Source organism: Stenella coeruleoalba (genome assembly GCF_951394435.1).
Source record: "Stenella coeruleoalba genome assembly, chromosome: 17".
In the NCBI taxonomy this organism is placed as follows: domain Eukaryota; kingdom Metazoa; phylum Chordata; class Mammalia; order Artiodactyla; family Delphinidae; genus Stenella; species Stenella coeruleoalba.
This window is the reverse complement of record NC_137163.1, coordinates 14,586,019-14,606,686: the sequence shown is the minus strand read 5'-3', so window position 1 is coordinate 14,606,686 and position 20,668 is coordinate 14,586,019. Positions and strand designations below refer to the sequence as shown.

At 32.9% G+C, this 20,668-nt stretch overlaps 1 protein-coding gene across 1 annotated transcript in view; it reads right to left on the bottom strand.

Annotated features, from left to right (window-relative positions):
• Window positions 1-1,407: 1,407 nt before the first annotated feature.
• The window catches only part of TMEM65 (transmembrane protein 65), a 44,259-nt gene continuing 24,998 nt past the window's right edge, over window positions 1,408-20,668 (bottom strand). Inside the window, exons 2-7 of the mRNA XM_079902425.1 lie at window positions 14,608-14,652; window positions 11,535-11,602; window positions 7,105-7,159; window positions 6,199-6,241; window positions 4,229-4,334; window positions 1,408-2,209 (exon numbers count right to left, since the gene is read on the bottom strand). Coding sequence (XP_079758551.1) covers window positions 2,108-2,209; window positions 4,229-4,334; window positions 6,199-6,241; window positions 7,105-7,159; window positions 11,535-11,602; window positions 14,608-14,652 — 419 coding nt within the window. The 3' untranslated portion in view covers window positions 1,408-2,107. The remainder of the gene's footprint in view (window positions 2,210-4,228; window positions 4,335-6,198; window positions 6,242-7,104; window positions 7,160-11,534; window positions 11,603-14,607; window positions 14,653-20,668) is intronic.

Here is a 20,668-nt window from a genome sequence, read left to right as displayed (position 1 = left end):
AAAAAAAAAACATTTTTTTTTTTAAATAATCACTCTAATCCTATCATCTGAAATAATAAAAAAAAATTTTGGTGTGTCTGTGGTATTATATGGAAGATACAAACCACAGTTCTATTTAAAACGTTAAGTTTTATAATTCTAATTTGATCAAATGAAACTGTCATAGTATTTGTACATAATAAGAATGTTATATATTTATTTTTATTTTCTATGATTTATTTTTTCCCTCAAAAATCTATGATTAAAGGATACCACTAAAATCATTTTGAAGTACACAGAAGAGAATTTATGACAAATTGCCTTGTGAGAAAAAACAGCTCCTCTGAAAATAAAACCTCAAAGTAAATATGTGGAAATAAAACTTTAAAAATAAGGTAGCTGTAAATAGAGCCATCTTTAAGTTTCCCTTCTTTTGCATCTATTTAGCAAAATAAATAATTTCAGTGGCCCAAATAGTAACTTTAATTTCTGTTTTTCTCCTCCATGATGTGTTCATCAACTCTTACAATTAAGAGTAATTTTTTAGCCTGTGTAACAGACCACATGCTAACAAACTTTAAGGTTCATAAAATTAAAATTTATGATTCACAAGTATAGATATGAATCCTATCTATGCCTAAATCAGATACACAAGACTGGACATAAGTAACTTCAACCTAAAATATGATTTAAACACCACAAAAAAAGAAAAGGGACCAAAAAAGGGAGCAAGAATTTCTCCTCATATGTCTTTTGACCACTAGGCTATATATAGCAAAAAGCAAAATATAAAATATTTATTTTTCACCTCAAAAGAAGTTATCCAGAAATAAAATCTGCTAAAGAAGATATAACAATGTCAAAATTATGAGTAATCAAACTCACTCAATTCAGATGAGAAGACATTTGTGGGGGGAAAAGCCTTCCCAAACAGTATTATTTGTATTTTATTAACCTTACAAATATCACCTCAACTTCACCACTCAAACCATAAACCTTCTTGACAGTTTCCATTTTATACTAATGTGAAAAAAAATTTTTTTAGCCTCTTAATTTTCCAAGTGTCATGTCAAACCCCTTAGTTCACACATTAATTCCACAATCCCCATTAAAAATACTCTAAAATGGGCTTCCCTGGTGTCGCAGTGGTTGGGAGTCCGCCTGCCGATGAGGGGGACACGGGTTCTTGCCCGGGTTCGGGAAGATCCCACATGCTGCGGAGCGGCTGGGCCCGTGAGCCATGGCCGCTGAGCCTGTGCGTCCGGAGCCCGTGCTCCGCAACGGGAGAGGCCACAACAGTGAGAGGCCCATGTACCGCAAAAACAACAACAACAACAAAAAAAACCCAAAATACTCTAAAATAATGACTTTCCCTTAGGAGTCAGAAATCACTATGTAATTATTCAAAACTGAGAAATTAAATTGGTAAAAAAAAACAATTCAAAATAATACACTTGTTAACATATATGGTTTTATGTAGTAGGGAGACCACATAATTGTTCATCCTGATTAATCTCCAGCTCTTGAGACAATAAGGTCTGAAAATTAAAATGAGTGATAGGTACTTAAAATACTTAAAGTCTCTGTCCATTTTGAATAGATGTGAGTTTTTTTTAAATGACTGAAATTATGATTGTAAATGTTTACTGTGAAACAGTACAAAATTGATGTTGCCAAAAAGAGTAAAAAAAATCTTTAACTGATGTTAAACATCTTAAGTAATTTGGAAAAAATCTTAAGGTTGAATTGTAACTATAAGGGAACAACAACAGAAAATGCGTTCATGCATGTACACGTGGTAAGTAACAAATAGGCAAACCCCAAGTCAGCACAGCACATCAATGACTGATACTTAAATGATATTTTGGTATATAAAGAAAGAAAAAGAAAAGGTAAAATGTTGACTGCCATTGATGAAAAAGCATTTCAACAATTTACACAAAATTTTTTTTAAAAAGATGTCCCAAGAAAACCAAGCCACAATAAGTTAGTGTTTTCCATAATACATGCTGAATTAGTTGATCCCATATCTATACACTGTTACTGTCTTAATTCCTAAATGTTGTGACAGCATATTTAATAATTGAGGTACATTAGTTTACATCTTTTTATAGGTATCCTAAGAGAGTTAATTTTTCTTTTCCAGTTTTTCATCATCTTCACCTCCTCCAAAGAAAATCAAAGGAAACATTCCTAGAATGCAGCCAATAGTAACCCCAACAGCTTTGCCCTATGGAAACAAAAGAAAAGATTTTTTGACAGTTAATTTACCCCTGTAAGAGGAATCCTTGCTTAAGTATCTGATAAAAATTAAAAATTACTATGTACTAAAAAATTCAACCGTGACTATATTTCTTTTGATCATAGTAACTTAAATATAATAATAATGTACAAAAGGTTCTAGAACAAATAATATGTAAAGTTCAAAGCAACAAGGAAAAAAAATTTTTTTTCAAATTGCCATAGAAATAACATTAGAGGGGCTTCCCTGGTGGTACAGTGGTTAAGAATCCACCTGCCAATGCAGGGGACACGGGTTCAAGCTCTGGTCCGAGAAGATCCCACATGCTGCGGAGCAACTAAGCCCATGTGCCAACTACTGAGCCCGCATGCCACAACTACTGAAGCCCGCACACCTAGAGCCCGTGCTCCGCAACAAGAGAAGCCACTGCAATGAGAAGGCCGCGCACTGCAACAAAGAGTAGTCCCCGCTCACCGCAACTAGAGAAAACCCACGCACAGCAGTGAAGACCCAATGCAGCCAAAAATAAATAAATAAATTTATTTTAAAAAATAAATTAACATTAAAGAAGTGTTCAAGTAGAAAAACACTTTTTAAGAATGTCAGAGATAGGAAGAAAGGAAATATCTCACCAAGTACTCTCAATATATTTGGATTTGCTGCCCTTTGTATATATTCCTTTTCAATATTTATCCCCATGTACACCTAATTATATGTAGGTCTAATCATTATGTAAACATAGCTTTGTTTTCTGCCTTATTCCTTCCCCCCCCACAGTCACCCATGTTATAATAAACTCCTTTCCAAACTGTTTCATAAACTTAATAAAAAAACTTCTAAATTCCACTGAATTGATGGGCCTATAATCTACGTAAAGCTCTTTTTTTTTTTTTTCTCCCGGCCACAACGCGTGACCTGTGGGACCCTTGTTCCCTGAGCAGAGATTGAACCCGGGCCCCATGCAATGGAAGCAGAGTCCTAACCACTGTACCACCAGGGGATTCAAGCTCTCCTTACCATTAAAAATCATTGCTACTTTTTCACCATTGCAAATGATAGAACAATAAACACATCTGTGTATAGTTCTTCCTCAATGATTTATTTAAAAATCAAATAATATGAATATTTGTGCATAACCATAGGATACTGCCATGCTATCTATTCTAGACAAAACTGCAAATATCCGTATACCCACTGCAATATATTTATATGTATACGTACACACAATTTTTCTGTGATCTCACCTACATTAAAATTTTTTTTTTAATTTTTATAAATGATTTTTAAATGATGCATTCCTATGATGACTATTAAGGTTATACACTTTTGAATTAAGTTTTATGTCTTCATACAGACATTTACTGAGAATCTACAAAATACCAAACTCTATGCCAGGTACCAGGGAGACAGACAGGGTCCAAGCAGATGCAGTCTGTCTCTCTCCGCTAGGAACTTCCAGTTAGTCATCATGCTTTTCTACTTGTTAGTCAATATACTTGGAATTCTCTCATTCACCTAGCAAATGTCTCATCAATAATTTCAAAATAAGCTTAGATCTAATACTCACCAAGAAATCTCCACACCAAAAGAAATTTCTCTCCACAAAGAGTTAATTCTTTTCCTGGTGCTTCTGCTACATCAGGTGCATAATTCTATTACTGAATATGTCACACTAAATTATAATTTATTTAATATGTCTGGTTCCTTACCTACACAATCCTTAAAAAGAACTATAGTCTATTACTCATTTTATGTCCTTCAGTCTCAGCACATAACTGATACTCCTCAACAGTAACTGAATCATATAAAGAATTTTTCAAAAATCAAGTATACCTACAAAAATAGTCAATAAAAAATTACTGCTTTTCTGAACCTGCCAAGGCTTGGACAGTTTCTGTTAAAAATTCCACTCAAATCAATTTTAGTCTCAAATTTCTCAAGGGACTGAATACAGTGTCTTGCTCTGGCTACCCAAATTCACCATCATAAGCCATATAAAATACTCACCAAATGTGTACTAACACGTGTTTGCCACATGTCAACTTGCTTTGGTGTGAGATCAGGAATTGATAGGCCTAACCTGGAAGCCAAAGCTTCAACGTAGCCTGCAAGTCTTTAAAGATACAAGAGGACAGAATATAAGTTTTTAAAGAGAAACACAATGTCCTCACATAGGAAAAACTAATTACTACAAAGATAAGATAATTCTATACCTGTAATTGGCACTCTAGAAATGGTATAAACATTCTTTTACAACTTTCATCTTCATTGTGTATAAATATATTTGGTTTAAAATTTTTCAGACTGACATATTTAATATACAGGTAAATTAATTAACTTAATTATTCTCTACCATTACCTTAAAAAGAACAATTCAAGGTATATAAAAATTTTTACAACACTTATAATTTATACATTTATTCCAAATTCAAAGCAAAGCACTTTAACATATAAGTTAATAACTATCATCAGAAAACAAAAATTTCCAAAATTTATCAGATTGATATACTAAGAAAAACAGCCTACGATTTTCAGGGCAATTTCAAGTATTTATCAATTCTAAGTTGCCATTGCTTATTGGATACAATCTTACTTTAAGAACTGTAAGAAAGAAAAAAAATTGCCAATTAAACTATGCATACCATCAATTATAAGATAGATCCCAATGTCAGATATGTTAAGTTCTAAAAACCTGTGCAACTAAGATTGATAAAATGTGGTATTTGTTACCTAATGCTATTTTTAAAAGGCAGAGAAGTAGTTCTTAAATATAAGACTCCCAACAAATCTTTATGTCTAATAAAAAAATAATTGTTTAATGATATAATCTAAAACCAAATGGTCTTAGAGATCTATTAGATCATTTCATTCTATTAAATGTAGAAAGCTATCACAGTAGCTATATAATATTATCATTATTAACCTTAATGTTGGAAACTGGGAAATAGAATGTTTAAGGGGTAATATCATTATAGGTTTATGTCAGGAATTCCAGGAATATAAAATTTTTACTTCAGCCCAGAACAAAGAAACTGTGTTTTTAACATTAGCTTTGGCCCCAAACTCCAGTGCAGATGTCTAATATATAGAGTTAGGTCGTATATAAAGCTGCTTTCCTCCAGATTATAGGGCTAAGTAGACCTCTACTAGACCCAGATCCAAATCTCAAAACTTACCATTCTAATGAACCAAAAAAGGAAGAAATAGAACCAAAGACTGAGCAAGAGAAAATATGTTTATCACAAAAATTAATGCCAACTTAGTCTAATTTATACTTCCCAGGCTTCCCCAAGCTCAGGAAGCAGCCCAGGCCATCTGCCGCTTAGAAGAGAGAATGTAAAAACAGAAAGAGAGAAAGCTGGCCTTTTCCAAGTAGGCATCCTCAGTTTGTTTCATCATTCCTACCACATGGAATAAAAAGAGCAAAAACTAGCCGAGTCCCTGTATGTTTTGGCCATTATTCTCTGAAAATTCCTCTCTCTAGAAAACATGCCCAGACAGTATCCTCACATTTGAGCCATATTTCTTATCTTTGGGTTTAGTGGGAGGAGGGTGGGGGTGAAATAATGATAGGGGTTCTTACTTTTAGTCCTGTCTCACCCTTGGAGATATTTATAAAATACATATAAACACTTCAGTAAATGAAAATTCAACTTACCTTATGGTAGTTTTAGAAAAAATTTTGCACATATCACAATTGCTTGAGAAGATTATTAAACACAAATGTCAGGGTCCCATCCCCAGAGACACTAATTCTGCATGACTGGGATGTGAGCGAGACATCTATATTTGATGCACACCAAAGGTTTAAAGATTTAGTGCTATTGATTTAGAAACATTAAAGTTAAAAATTTAGTTATAAAACACACATGCAAAAATAAATGTCCCTTTTTAAAATCCTTCTCAATTAAAGGAGAATGGAGAAGAGAAAGAGAGCAAGTACACACATGCCCAAATGAATAAATGAATGAACTTACCCAAGACCAGCTAAATCTGACACAAGGTTTCCCAAAGCAGCAGCTAAAAAAATGAAAAATGGACAAGTGAATTATTACACAGAAGTCAGAAAAATCAATAAAGCACTGGTCTGGAAGAGTTATCACATTTCTAAACTACAATGACAATATCCAAAGTAGTTCATTTGACAGCTCTGAATCTTGAGATCTCCAAAATAGAACACAATATTCCTGAGATTATAGTATTCTACCTCCATCAAGTAGTAGGTTTTTTCTAATGTGGCAGCCAGTTTCCATTTTGGTTTCAGTATTAAAACACCTGTACAATATTTTGTAGTTTAACTTTCAGATAATATTTAAGGGAACTTGAATACTTGAAAGTTAAAGAGTAAAGCTATATGTACAGCTATGACATTCAAGAAAATCAAGGAGAGGAAATGTCTCTTTCATTAACTCATCTACTTCACGTGTTCCATAGAATAAAACAACACAGAATCATTCCCAAATGTCACCATCATGAAGAGTACAGTGGTATTTGGGGGGAAAGAAGGAGACAGAACCAAATTAGATTTTCAATCTTGTATTTCCTTCCTTGACTTTTCTGCCCAACTTGAAAATAAATAATTTGATAGAGAAAAAGAGTAGGAAGGTTTTAGGGTAACACTGAATTAAGAGAAAAAAAATTTTAATATAGTCAATCTAGTAGATTATTGTTACCCATTAACTAACTTAAAGTACCTAAACTTCCTCAGAAAAATATATGCTACATATACGAAATTAAAAAGTAGAGGAATAGGATTACGTAGATAAACTAAGAGACATCTCAGTGAATAAACTCATTCAAATAAAGTATCCTCTTCTAAACCTAACCTACTAAAATGTTTCATAAATATACAATGGAAAAATAACATTATTATTATTAAATACCTGCCATAGTTGAAATTCCCAAAATAATTCCAATAGATAACTCAATATGGGTTCCCTGAAAAATGATTACAAAGAAATTAATCTTAAAAATTAAAACTGAAGTGACTATCAAAGAATAGCAAAACATTAATAAAAAGAGGTAAAATAATCAATGTTATCACAGCAAAATTATATATATATAATATGCATAAATATACACATATACTACAGCAATTCACTTAATTATTAAATATTGGGTTGACCAAAAAGTTCATTCAGATTTTTCCATAAGAGGTTATGGAAAAACCCAAATGAACTTTTTGGCCAACCCAATATATGCAGTCATGCAGAAATAACATCAATATTTTATTTATTAAAATTAGGCTTTCATAAAAATAAAAAATAGCAACACACATAGCAATATAATTCATCATTAATAATCTAGAATTTATATTTTCTTACCACAGAAAGTTGTTTTAATGCTTTTGAACACAAAGACAACCAACTCACCTACATTTTAAATTCTGAATGATACAACTATACTATTGATATTTACCCTATAAAAGATTTAAAAGACAGACAAAACCAGTTTCTAGGGACCCAAAAAATCAGACTTCAAAAATTATCCTTAAAACACTTAGTTCTTTAACCATTAAGTAATGAGACTGTATGATTCATTTATAAGCAACAATAGCATTTAATACAATAGACCTACAGCAAAAATGAGGTTCCACTGTATTTCCACTGAATTTATTGGGACTTTAAGATTTTCTATGTCTATCTCATTTCTCTAAAGAAAAGAGGGGCTCGTATTTTTCCTTCTACTTTAAAGAGAAGGAACTGAAGTGAAGAAGATTAAACCATTCTAATGGATTATTACATAGAATAAAGAAGAAATCCTACCATCTATTGTGCTAATTCAGTTCCAATCCTTACACAATTCTGCCATAAGTGGACTTAACTTTCAAAAGGTCTCTTGAATACTGATGCTTGAAAATTTCTAAAACATAAAAAAAAATCTCAATAGTACTTATGGAGAAAAAAAAAGAATGCCCTACAAATCTCAACGATATTTGTGGAGAAAAAAAAAAAAGAATGTCCTATCTGGTAATATAGAAATATTGTATTACTCAATTATTTATAAAATTGAAGAGAAGCTAAGTTTAATTTCCTCAATTTTCTTTCCCCTAGGCCTGTTGATTCCACTCCTTTAAAATATAATTCTTGTAGAGTATGGACCAAACAGCGTGATGTACGAAAGTTTCCCAGGCACTTAAAGTTACAAGGTTGTAAAGATACCCAAAGAAACAGATTTCTGAAGAAGAAAACAGGCATGAAGAAGTAGCTTTATATATGGAACCCAAAAAGTCAGGAGCATTACTACAGAAGAGAAGCACTTGACAGTTATAGTGTATAAAAAAATAAATACAGGATCTTTAACAGCAATGAATCATTAGAAATGACCCCCAAAAAATCTGTTTGCCAATACATGTATTTATAAAGCATTTAAGTGCTTAATCATTTGGTTGAATTTAAGAAACGTGAAGATCCTTCAAACAGCATGAAAAGCCTCACATAAAGTCAAGGTCGGTTTGAAGGCAATGGACTATCCACTCCCTTCCTTTTTCCCACAGTTATATCAAATTTCATGTTAACAAGTGAGGTAGAAATTATAAATAAACCTAATACTAGTTGTCTTAAAGTTATACTTGGTTCATCACCTTAATATGATTAATCTATGCTAGAATTTTAATCAACTCTATCCTAATTAAATTGTAAGAAAAATAATCCCCCCAAAACCCACTAAAATATAAGTTATAAAAAGCAATCCCAATAATATAAAAATATAATAAAAAACTATGAAATCAAAAGCTTAGTATGAACAGCAGCCAAGAATAAAGGTCAAACCTACTATGAGAAGTTATATAGGAATTTGTTTACATGACTACAACTAGGTAGCAGTTAAGAGAGTATACCTAACAGGAAAAACATCAAATGGCATGATAGAAAAGAAGAATAAAATATCTTCTTGACTTACTATCTTCAGTCATAGCTATCCTACAATGTTTGGAGGCAATCAGTGTTTTGTTTTGTTTTTTTTAAAAAAAAAGGTGAAAAACATTCTTAAGATAATAATGTTCACTTATTTCCCTTTTCATAGATCCTACAGTTATATTATTTATGGATTTTAGTCTTAGCAGTCTATTAAAAAGCCTCTTTGGAAAATTTAACCGTTCTTGAATTATTTTGCAATTATCACAGGATAATATAATATAATACCTATTACTCTTAATCAGGTTTAAGCCAGTAGTTTAATTATTTATTTCAGTACTATATAAATAAAAAACGGAAGCAATTATACCCCAATAAAGATGTTAAAAAAAAAAAACAAAAAGCAACAACGGGTGATACGTTCCTGAAACTGGATTTCAATGTAAACCAGAAAAACAAATATTACTGAATTAGAGTCAACCATCTCAGGCCTGGAAAAATAGTCCACTCTCAGTTACACTAATAATGAGACACAGGCCTGAGTAATACAAAATAGGAACATTACAGTAAGTTGACTTTAGAATGTGGTCATTCTATTTGTTTTGTCTTGTTGGTATCTGTATTTAAACACAGATATCTGTTACTTTAGATATTTATTTCAAAGAAATATAAGACCATACTGTGAAGGTCTTATTCAAGATCTAAGAAACTACCCAGTTTCCCTATTCTGATATCTCTTCAAAATCTCCCTGCACCCCTCTTTATGCAAAATATATCATCTCAACACTTCCCTGTAGCAAGGACAGTCTTTCATCATTTGAATATCTAAGGTCTGCCCAACTGAGCTGAAAAAGAAAATGATTATTAAGATGGTAGAATGAGAGGTACCAGCTGTCAATAAAGAGAATCTAAAATATTGAGTGTAAAACTGAAACAGAGAAGCTTTAATTCAGATAATCTATTCAAGAACACATCAGACCTTAAACTATAGCTTCTAAATTCATCATAGTGGGGTTTTCATTACAATTAGATTTTATTTACATTAACTATTTAAATAATCTAACCAACTCAAGGTTTTAGTAATTTCAGAAAAGGTAGTGTGGTATGGTTGAATAAGTTTCTCATATTCACAGATATATAAAATAGCCAACTTGATTCTTATATACATAATAGGAAAATGTCATAATCAGTCAAAAAAACTAGCATTTTGAAATTATATTTTAGAGTCTCTTACTGGACTACTTTGCTAAAGAATTATGTATCCAATGGGTGCTTATCACCTTCAAATTATGTGCATGCTACAGCATCTTCTGTGACTGCTTAAGGAGCAAGATGCCTTCCTGATGTGTGAACCCTGTGTTTCCTCAACCAGCTGAATGTCTAGACTTTCTGGGTATCTGATCCCACCTTATCAATCTGGACATAAGGTGAGACTACATACCAAAGAAAACCATTCTTGAATGAACCAATTTTAGATATTCTTTAAGCAAATTTTATAATCCATACAACGTAAATTATATCCCTATATCCCTTTTATCCCTATTTTGAAACTAAATATTCTATTTATATCCATCTATAGTACATGTGACCTCCAAAACACCGAAACAAAAAACAAAAAACAAACAACAACAACAAAAAAACCCCTGGCATCTCTCAAATATATTTCCCTCACATTCAATAATCCTAAAATCATTCCATTTCTTTTTTGAGCGGTCTCCTACAAAACACCTAGAATTTACAGAACTTTTTAAAAGTTTGAGTCACTGAAGAGAAGTGGATAGAGCACTGGGCAGTTTCAGAAGACCTGCATTTTCATCATGACTTTATAATCTGGATCCAATATTGGTATCTAGTGACAAAAAGTGTCACAGAAGAGTAAGAAAGATAAATCAGCCATCCCTGAGACTAAACAATACTAGTAAGAAACAACCTTAAATTAAAATGACTTCAGCGAAGGAGAACTTTTTAACACTACGATGGAACAAAGACTGGAGGGTTTATTATTCACAGTATTCTGAATTGAAACTTAAATCATCTTTGGGTTAAATGGATAGACTGTATATCCAAACACCCTTTAAAACATTTCTGTATGGGAAAACTGGACAAGGAACTAATTAATAACATACACATGATGAGAACTGCTGATACAATTAAATAACATTAGAAAATTTTACATACTTTATTCTTTAGTAAGAATGTTGAAACTAGAACAGAATAATACAGACCCAATAAATATTTGTTTATTATTGTCAATGCTTTACCAAAGGTCTTGATGATTAATAGATATGATGCCTTAAAAATTAAGCTACAGTCTAATTAACCTGAAATATAGTTAAAAATAGCCTTGTTCATTATGATATTAATTAAAACTTTATAGCTACAATATGTAAATTATTAGGAAAATTTAGACCACATTAATTTCTTTATTAACGCAAAATAGAAGGGTTGAAAGAACTTACTGCAACAATCATAATTGCATTATCCAAAAAGCCAAACCCTATGAAAGGTATCGCATTGTGGATGAATACTGAAAAACATCAAAAACAGAAAAATATGTTTTAAGATTTCTATAATTTTAAAATGACAAAAACAGACTATATGATTAAACTCTCATAAATAGATTTAAGTTTTGGAATTTGCTTTCCATTCCCCATAGACAAAAGATTCTGCTTCTCCTCTGTTTATATACTTGGTGGAAGATATACTGGGGAAAAAACAAAATAAAAAACACATAACATGTAAAATTAATTGTGTTAGGCTTTTGTATTTCCTTATTGGCAACGCACACACGTACAAATTACATACAGTTAATGACAGAACAAATAAATACACAAGTACCATGTTTTACCTGTTAAATTACTATTGACATCAATCTTTTTCTCTCTTAGACCTAACTACTGATACCATAAAATTGATCTCCATATTAGAAATAATAAAAAGTGTTCTGAATCAAATATCAGGGAAGCTATCTGCACTTATATTCATTAAACAATTTTTTAAACAAATGTTAGGAAAATGTGATGATCTCATCTGTCTTAGACATCTGTGTTCAAAGTCCTCTTTCCCCCCTCAACACATCAGTACCCCTGATAGCTTTCACCAACTAAAACAAACAATATTTGATTTAAATGAAAATGTAACTTGATCTCTTCCTACCAAAGGCACATCTCACCCTATTTATCTAGTACATAATCTGAATGACCTGAGAAAACAGAAGTGTAACTAGGAAGAACTAACACCTATTTTAAAAATATATTTAGCTTTATTTTTTTTCCTATTTACATCTTCAGCACATTGCAGAATGCCTAGTGCACAGTAGATGCTCAATAAACATTAGTTAAATAAGTTGAGGACAACTAATTTGGAAAGGAAGAGAATTCCAGATTAAGAGAATTGAAGGAAGACTGTGAAACAGATTAAAAGCTGGGGATAGTTAAGACTTTATTCTAGTTATTCTATAAATTTGCCAAGGTATAGTCAACATCCATTCAACTGAGGACTTTTTAAAAATAAACATCAAGGCTCTGAGTTTTATACCACATCCAAAAAATAGTCCCTTAAACCAATTCGTTATATATGTGTTCCGTGCCTTTAGATCTTTTTCCTTTTCATGCAGTTAAGTCCACAAAAAGTATAATTAAAATATAATCCAGAAGTTATGAAAATTTGATACGACTTTACACCAATCAGGGAAGGCTAATAAGCAGTAAAACAAGAAACATTTCTACCCACAAGCACTGTCGAAGACTAAGATCAAGGGGGAAAATAGTATATATCCTAGGTCATTTCAGAGTTCTTCTCGTTATCATATAAGAATGTCCCAGGTAAAAAGCAGCATCTTTTAAATTATAAAGCATATTGTTTTGTTTTTTTTAAGCATATTGTTTTAAAAGCTATGAAAGATGATAAAAATCAAGTGGCACATTAATGAAATGGGATTTTTTAATTAAAGAGTCTAGACTTAGTTCTTTGACTTTTTGCCTAGATCCAGCTGCTTAATGACCAGACATTCAAAATTTTATAATAATCAGCTTCTAAAACACATACAGAATTTCAAAAACATATTACAAATTTGACATGTCAAAAGAATATAATGAAATTTTTAAAATTCACCATATGAAACATTTATAGTGAAAAGAGAGCTACTTAAATGTATATCTGGAGAGAAGACTCCCCAGACATCTCAATCATCTTTGACATGTAAATATGGCAAAGTAGCTATGAAACCTTTGGGATTACTAAACATTTTAGGGTTAATTTGATGGCATCTCTAAAACTGGCTAGTTATAAATATCTTAAAACTAGGTGTTAAGGTTATTAAACTAAGTTTAAGATTAGACTAATTGCTATCTTAGTAAAAACCTGGTCATAAAACCAAGGCATGTTGCTACACTGCTATAATAATTACCTGGAATTATAAAATATATTATGCTTTGACGTTTAGACCTAAGTAAATGTGTCCTGTAAATAAAAATTTATTTTCATTCCAAAGGAAAATTGTAAGTTTCAGAAAGTCAAATAAACATGTACTGGACACTCCACAGGGCACTTGAGATACAAAGATACTTGGTTACCAGCCCTCAAGAAGTTTGGGTATGATAACACAACCATATAAGCAGGTAATTTCAATATGACCCCCAAAATGGTAATAGCATTATACAGTGCTATGGATATTGATTGTATGAATCCAAGCTAGAAGAATAAAAAAAGATTACCTGGGAAAGAAACGTCTTAAAGAATTCTTAAACTGTTTTGATATCTCGGAAAAGTTACTTATTTCTAATACAAATTATATTCTACCTCTGAGAGTAAAAAGAACTATTAAAAAGAACTGGCTACTATATTTTAATTATATAAGTTTGCTCTCCAGCATGTAATGATATCCTACCAATTTCTTCAGTTTCCTTTGGGAAATATTATTCTCTAACTCGGTAGTTGTTAGCAAATCACATCTAATGTTTAGCTTTAACTTACAATCTATTCAAATTCACCGCACTGCTAAATAATTCTCTTCTTCCATTGTCTTTATAGTAAGATCCCAAACTATTTTACATTACTTTGGTGTTAGCCCTTGAATATTTATTCCAATCGTAATAAAGAAAGCACACCAGCAGCATTGTAAAGCTCTTCTTCCTCGTGGTTTAAAATGAACTTTACTTTCCTCCTTATTACAAAGAACAAATCAGAGTATTTTCTCCACCAAACAAAATAGCCTAGAAGTTCTAGTTCTGAAATTACCCAACTTAAATCCAAACTAAACATACCCTTCTTCTTGGGAATTAAGAAAACCTCTACTATAATTCTATCTCTAGATGGTAACAATATTTAAACAATAATGATATGGTTAACAATCTTAGAAATTCCATAATACTGTAATATGTCTTAAACCAAGTTTACAAACTTTTTGCTTCAGCATAATAAATAGGATAATCCACTCTATCTGGAATGATTTCTGTACTATTAATGAGTAACACAGTTATTTCAAGTCCAAAAGACAGATGCACAAATATTTAACAATTATAGAACCATTACCATATCTCAGCTGTCCTGGGGTGGGTGGTAGAGCTTCCAATTTTTCTGAAGGGGAAAGAAAGGGTGTGGTCAAGAATTAGTTACTATAGTTACTTCATTTTATTACAATGAAGAAAATACCAGCAGAATTACAAAGTGAGAGAATAGCAGAGTTTTTCATAAATTATCTTTAGGTTAATGGACCAAAGTTATCCATACAGGAAATATTACTTGGTATAGATTAAATTACAAAGCTAGAAAACAAAACTGAGCTTTAGTTACAGGCCTACCATGGACCCTATAGCCCTGAGTAAATCATTTGCTTTTTGGTTTTTTGTAAGTCCTTGTATCTATATAATGAGGCTGTTCACGCAAACTACAGTGGAAAAAAAAATAACTTCAGAAATATAGCTACCCTTCTTTAAAATGGCAACCCTAAATGACTTAAGAAATATATACCCAAACAAACACTGATAATACTCAAGTAGACCTAGATGTCCTTTAAAAATAGGAAAATAATATTTTAAAGCAATGTATTACACCAGTAACTTCACCAGATTGTGTTATGTTCCTTAATTAATATCCCTAGATAATATACTGAATATTTTGAGTTTTGAAACCTATACTACTGGATAATTAGAATATTCTACACAATAAAATGACCCAAAAGAGTAGAGAGAGTATCATTCAACAAATAGCAATATTACTTATATGTCATAATAAACACAGAAAGTTTTCCCAAGTATATACATCAAAGTAAGTAACTTCAAGTGCCATCATTAAATCTAAAAATTAACAATTGTTACAAAGAATCTACCGACCTAATCTCATAACAATACACAACTCACCATTTATAAGTAAGAGTAAGCTATGGTAAAATGGCAGAGAATTCCACCTTCTTTATCTTCACTCAATCCAACAGAAGTAACTGATAACCTACACAGAAGAACCCAAACCATGGATCGCTCTGCTCTAAAGATTTAGTACAAACAACCGAAGGGACCAAGGAAATTCATTACAAACTGGATATATATTTTCTAAAATATTTATTTATAATCTATGACAACATAAGAACTGAAGAATTTAGTTTTTAAAAAGGGAAAAGCAAATAAATCTCCATTAATAAGCTATATAAAAAGGAGTATGATTCATATTTGTAAATGTTATTTTACTAAAAAAGCATATAGTATCATAAAGGCTTTACAATAAGAAATACGCTAAAACCTAGAGTTTAGGCAATTACTGAATTATTCAAAAAGTTCTAAGAATGCAAGTTTAAGTTTTGTTTTTCCTTTTTTAGAACGGTTAAGAAATGAAGATATCCTAAAACTTTGTAGAATTTTACATCTGCTTAGAATATACTTTCCATTCTTTGACTAGCACTGTTACTTCAAAATCTACTTTGAAAGCATGCGAATAGTTTTCCAAATTTTTAACAAGAAATATAAGATACCACTGTACTTCCGAAGAGTTTTCTGGTGAAGCAAACATGCAAAAGTGGTTACATACCAGAACTATTTCCTAGTTGCATTACTCTCATCATCACTCAGTTCTGACACTGTGAGGAGAAGTCCTTGTCAGTTGACTGGAACATCCTGAAATACCTAAAAATTCAACAAGCAGGACCTTCCCAATATAATGAGAATATACAGAGTCCTTGCTTTTACTTCTTCAAATTCCTTACATATTGAGCAAAATATTTAAAATATTTTACAACTCCTAAGACAAAAGGATAAGGGCTAGGCAAATGTATAACGTGTAGCGGTAAAGAGGAAAAAAAAAATCAAATAATGTAACCAATATTCCTAATCTGTCTTTCCAAGTACACATAAGGATTAAAAAATTAAAGGTAATGAAAAATATTTTTTTTTAAAGATAGAGAAAAAGAAAGAAATGTAAAGTAAAGGAGACAGAGCAGGGAAGAACACCACTGGCACAGAGATTAAAGTAAAATCAAAGCACAGATTTTTGCTTCCTGCATCATAGAGAACCCAAGGAGTAATAAGAGTAAATATGAAAGGAACATTTCCTAGAAAGTGAAAGTTTTATTGGAAAGTATCTATAAAAAATTGTGAATCATAAATTGATCAGTTTGAGGATTCTGACACTATAAATTATCTTCTTTACCACATTAACTGAAAGAAAAGAAAATACATATCAGAAGTTAAAGGGCTTCCCTGGTGGCGAAGTGGTTAAGAATCCGCCAGCCAATGCAGGAGACACGGGTTCGAGCCCTGGTCCGGGAAGATCCCACAGGCCGTGGAGCAACAAGCCCGTGTGCCACAACTACTGAGCCTGTGCTCTAGAGCCCGCGAGCCACAACTACTGAGCCCGCGTGCCACAATTACTGAAGCCCGCGAGCCTAGAGCCCGTGCTCTGCAACGAGAGAAGCCACACAATGAGAAGCCCGCACACAGCAACGAAGAATAGCTCCCTCTCACTCCAACTAGAGACGGCTCGCGAGCAGCAACAAAGACCCAATGCAGCCACAAATAAAACCAATAAAATAAATAAATTTTAAAAATAATTTTAAAAAAAAGAAGTTAAAAACATTAGATGTATAACACACAGCAAAACTCAATCTTGGAAAGAGCCCAAGGTTTCAGCAATCTATACAAGTTTTAAAATGTCATGGCTGCCAATTTAACCTCCCTGAAAACAGTCATAATAAACCCCAAAGTTTTATTTCCCTACATATATATCTTAACCATAAAATTTTTCTTCTGACATATGGTAAACTATGTACACTTACATGGAAATGTATTCTAATCTACTGTTTTATTAAGCAGAATTTGGAGTTAGAAAAACCAGTTCTTTCAGTTACTCTATGTGTGTATGTATGTGTTACATGCATCATAATTTCTCTCTTCTTTTCTAAATATTTTAAAATAAGATGACTATTAAGATTGTACATCACCACACCATATTCTCTAACCATTTTTAGCTTAAGAAATCCTGGTTCTACTTCCAATACTGACTGAATAATCTTCTATCAGACCAAGCCTCCTGCACAGAAAAACTATAACTATAAATAAATATTTGAAAGCACTGGAAAATGACCAAAAGTAGGTTGATTCTGGAGAGGAATCAACACTTAGAAGAAAGAATGGAACTAAATGAGCTACCCATTTAACACAGCTTCTGGCCTAATCCACAACATGTAGACGAACTAAAACTCTTAATAAAAAAACTTCAGTCTTTCTGGCCTAAAGAAGTAGTGGGCAGATAAAAAGAAACGAAATTGAGTTATTTGTAGTGAAGTGGATGGACCTAGAGACTGTTACACAGAGTGAAGTAAGTCAGAGAAAAATAAGTATCGTATGCTAACACATACATATGGAATCTCAAAAAAAAAAAAAAAAGGTTCTGAAGAACCTAGGGGCAGGAAAGGAATAAAGACACAAACGTAGAGAATGAACTTGAGGACACGGGTACGGGCACAGGTAAGCTGGGATGAAGTGAGAGAGTGGCATGGACTTATATATACTACCAAATGTAAAATAGATAGCTAGAGGGAAGCAGCCGCATAGCACAGGGAGATCAGCTCGGTGCTCTGTGACCACCTAGAGGGGTGGGATAGGGAGGGTGGGAGGGAGACGCAAGAGGGAGGGGATATGGGGATATATATATATGTATAGCTAATTCACTTTGTTATAAAGCAGAAACTAACACACCATTGTAAAGCAACTGTATTCCAATAAAGATGTTAAAAAAAAAAAAAAGAAGTAGTGGGCAGGGTGCAAGGTAACCAAAGCCGCTGGAAACTGAGAGGGGAATCCTGGAAAGAATAAAGTCAGAAAGGAGGAGCCCTAAGTTCTGTATACACATTTGGTTCAAATATATGGCTGACCTGTAAACCACGCTTGTACAGGGAAAACTCCAAAAATCTCAGTTAAAGGTAAAATAACTGAAGATGTGAGCTGCAGCCCAAGAGACAGAGTTTGCAATATGAGCCTAACAATTAACTGCATGCTAAAACAAATAAACAAAAGTCAATATTTTTCAGAAGAATGAAACACAATCCAGAGTCTCTGCAACATAATAATAGCAATGACTAGTATACAATCCAAAATTACTTCACAAACAGGAAAACCTGACCCATTTTCAGGATAAAAAACAATAGACAGAGACCAATTCAAAAGTGACTCAAATATGCATATATATGTACAACTGTATCACATTGCTGTACACCAGAAACTAACACAACATTGTAAATCAACTATACTTCAATTTTTTTTAAAGTGACTCAAATGTTAGAAATAGCAGACAAAGAATCTAAAGTAGTAATTAAAATTATATTCGAAGATGTAAAAATAAAAATGCTCAAATAGAAATGATAAAAAACAAACTGAAGTTCCATAACTGAAATATTCAATATCTGAAATTTTAAAATTAACTGGATAGGCTTAAAAACATAATGAAAGTGACAGAAGAAGCAATTAATGAACATAATGATAGATCAGTAAAATTACCCAATCTGAAAAAGAGAATAAAAGGACTGAAAAACAGTAAACCAGTCTCAGGGACCTGTGGCTAAATATCAAAAGGTCAATATATGCGTAACTGGAGTTCCAGAATGTGAGGAGAAAGAAAAGGACCCAAAAATCTTTTAAAATAAATAATGGCTAAAACTTTCTCAAAGTTGGAGGGAAGACAAAAATTTCAAAAGATTCAGGAAGTTCAGTGAACCCTTAGTAGGATAAATATAAAGAAAACCAATGACAAAGAAAAAAATATATTGAAAGCAGTCAGGAAAAAAAATGACACATTAAGTAAAGGAAAACAATGATTTGAATATACGGAAAGAAAAAGAAAGCTGTCAGTCCAGTATTGCATATCCAGAAAAATATCCTTATCCTTCACGAATGAAGGCAAACTGTACCTCAGTTAAACTAAAACTACGAAAAAATGTGTTGCCAGCCAATCTGCAAAACAGGAAATGCAGAAGAAACTTCTTCAGATGGAAGGAAATACCAGTTGGAAAGTAAAATCTTCAGGGAAGAATGAAGGCCAGAATAGTCCTAAATATAAAATCTAACCAAGAGGGCTTCCCTGGTGGCGCAGTGGTTGAGAGTCCGCCTGCTGATGCAGGGGACATGGATTCGTGCCCCAGTCCGGGAAGATCCCACATGCCGTGGATAGGCTAGGCCCATGAGCCATGGCCGCTGAACCTGTGCTCCACAACGGGAGAGGCCACAACAGTGAGAGGCCCGCGTACCACCAAAAAAAAAAAAAAAAAAATCTAACCAAGAAATTACAAAAAAGAGAAAACTACAGACCAATATCCCTCATGAACACAGTCAGAAAAAATTTTAATGTTTATGCCTAATAACAGAGCTTTAAAATGCATGATGCGGACTTCCCTGGTGGCGTAATGGTTAAGAATCCACCTGCCAATGCAGGGGACACAGGTTCAATCCCTGGTCTGGGAAGATCCCACATGATGTGGAGCAACTAAGCCCATGAGCCACAACTACTGAGCCCGTGTGCTGCAACTACTGAAGCCCGTGAGCTCTAGGGCCTGCGTGCCACAACTACTGAGCCTGCATGCTGCAACTACTGAAGCCTGTGCCCCTAGAGCCCGTGCTCCGCAACAGGAGAAGCTGCTGCAATGAGAAGCCGGTGCACTGCAATGAAGAGTAGTCCCTGCTGGCAGCAACTAGAGAAAGCCTATGCGCAGCAACGAAGACCCAGTGCAACCAAAATAAAAAGAAAAACAAACAAAAACCAAAATGCATGATGCAAAATATGACAGAATTAAAGGGAAAATAAACATTTTCACAATCACACTTGGAGATACAAAAGCTTCTCTCTCAGTAACTGATAGAACACTAGGGGAAAATAGCAGTAAAAAACACGTTATCTGAACACTACCAACCACCTTGATTCAACTGATATTTAAACATTTACACTCTACAACTACAGAATGCATATTCTTTTCAATTGCAGATGGCACATTCATCAAGATAGACCATATGCTGATCCACAAAACAAGTGTTAATAAATTAATGATTAAAGTTGTAAAGAATATGTTCTCTGACCAAAATGGAACCCATAACAATAAGATATCTAGGAAAAAAAT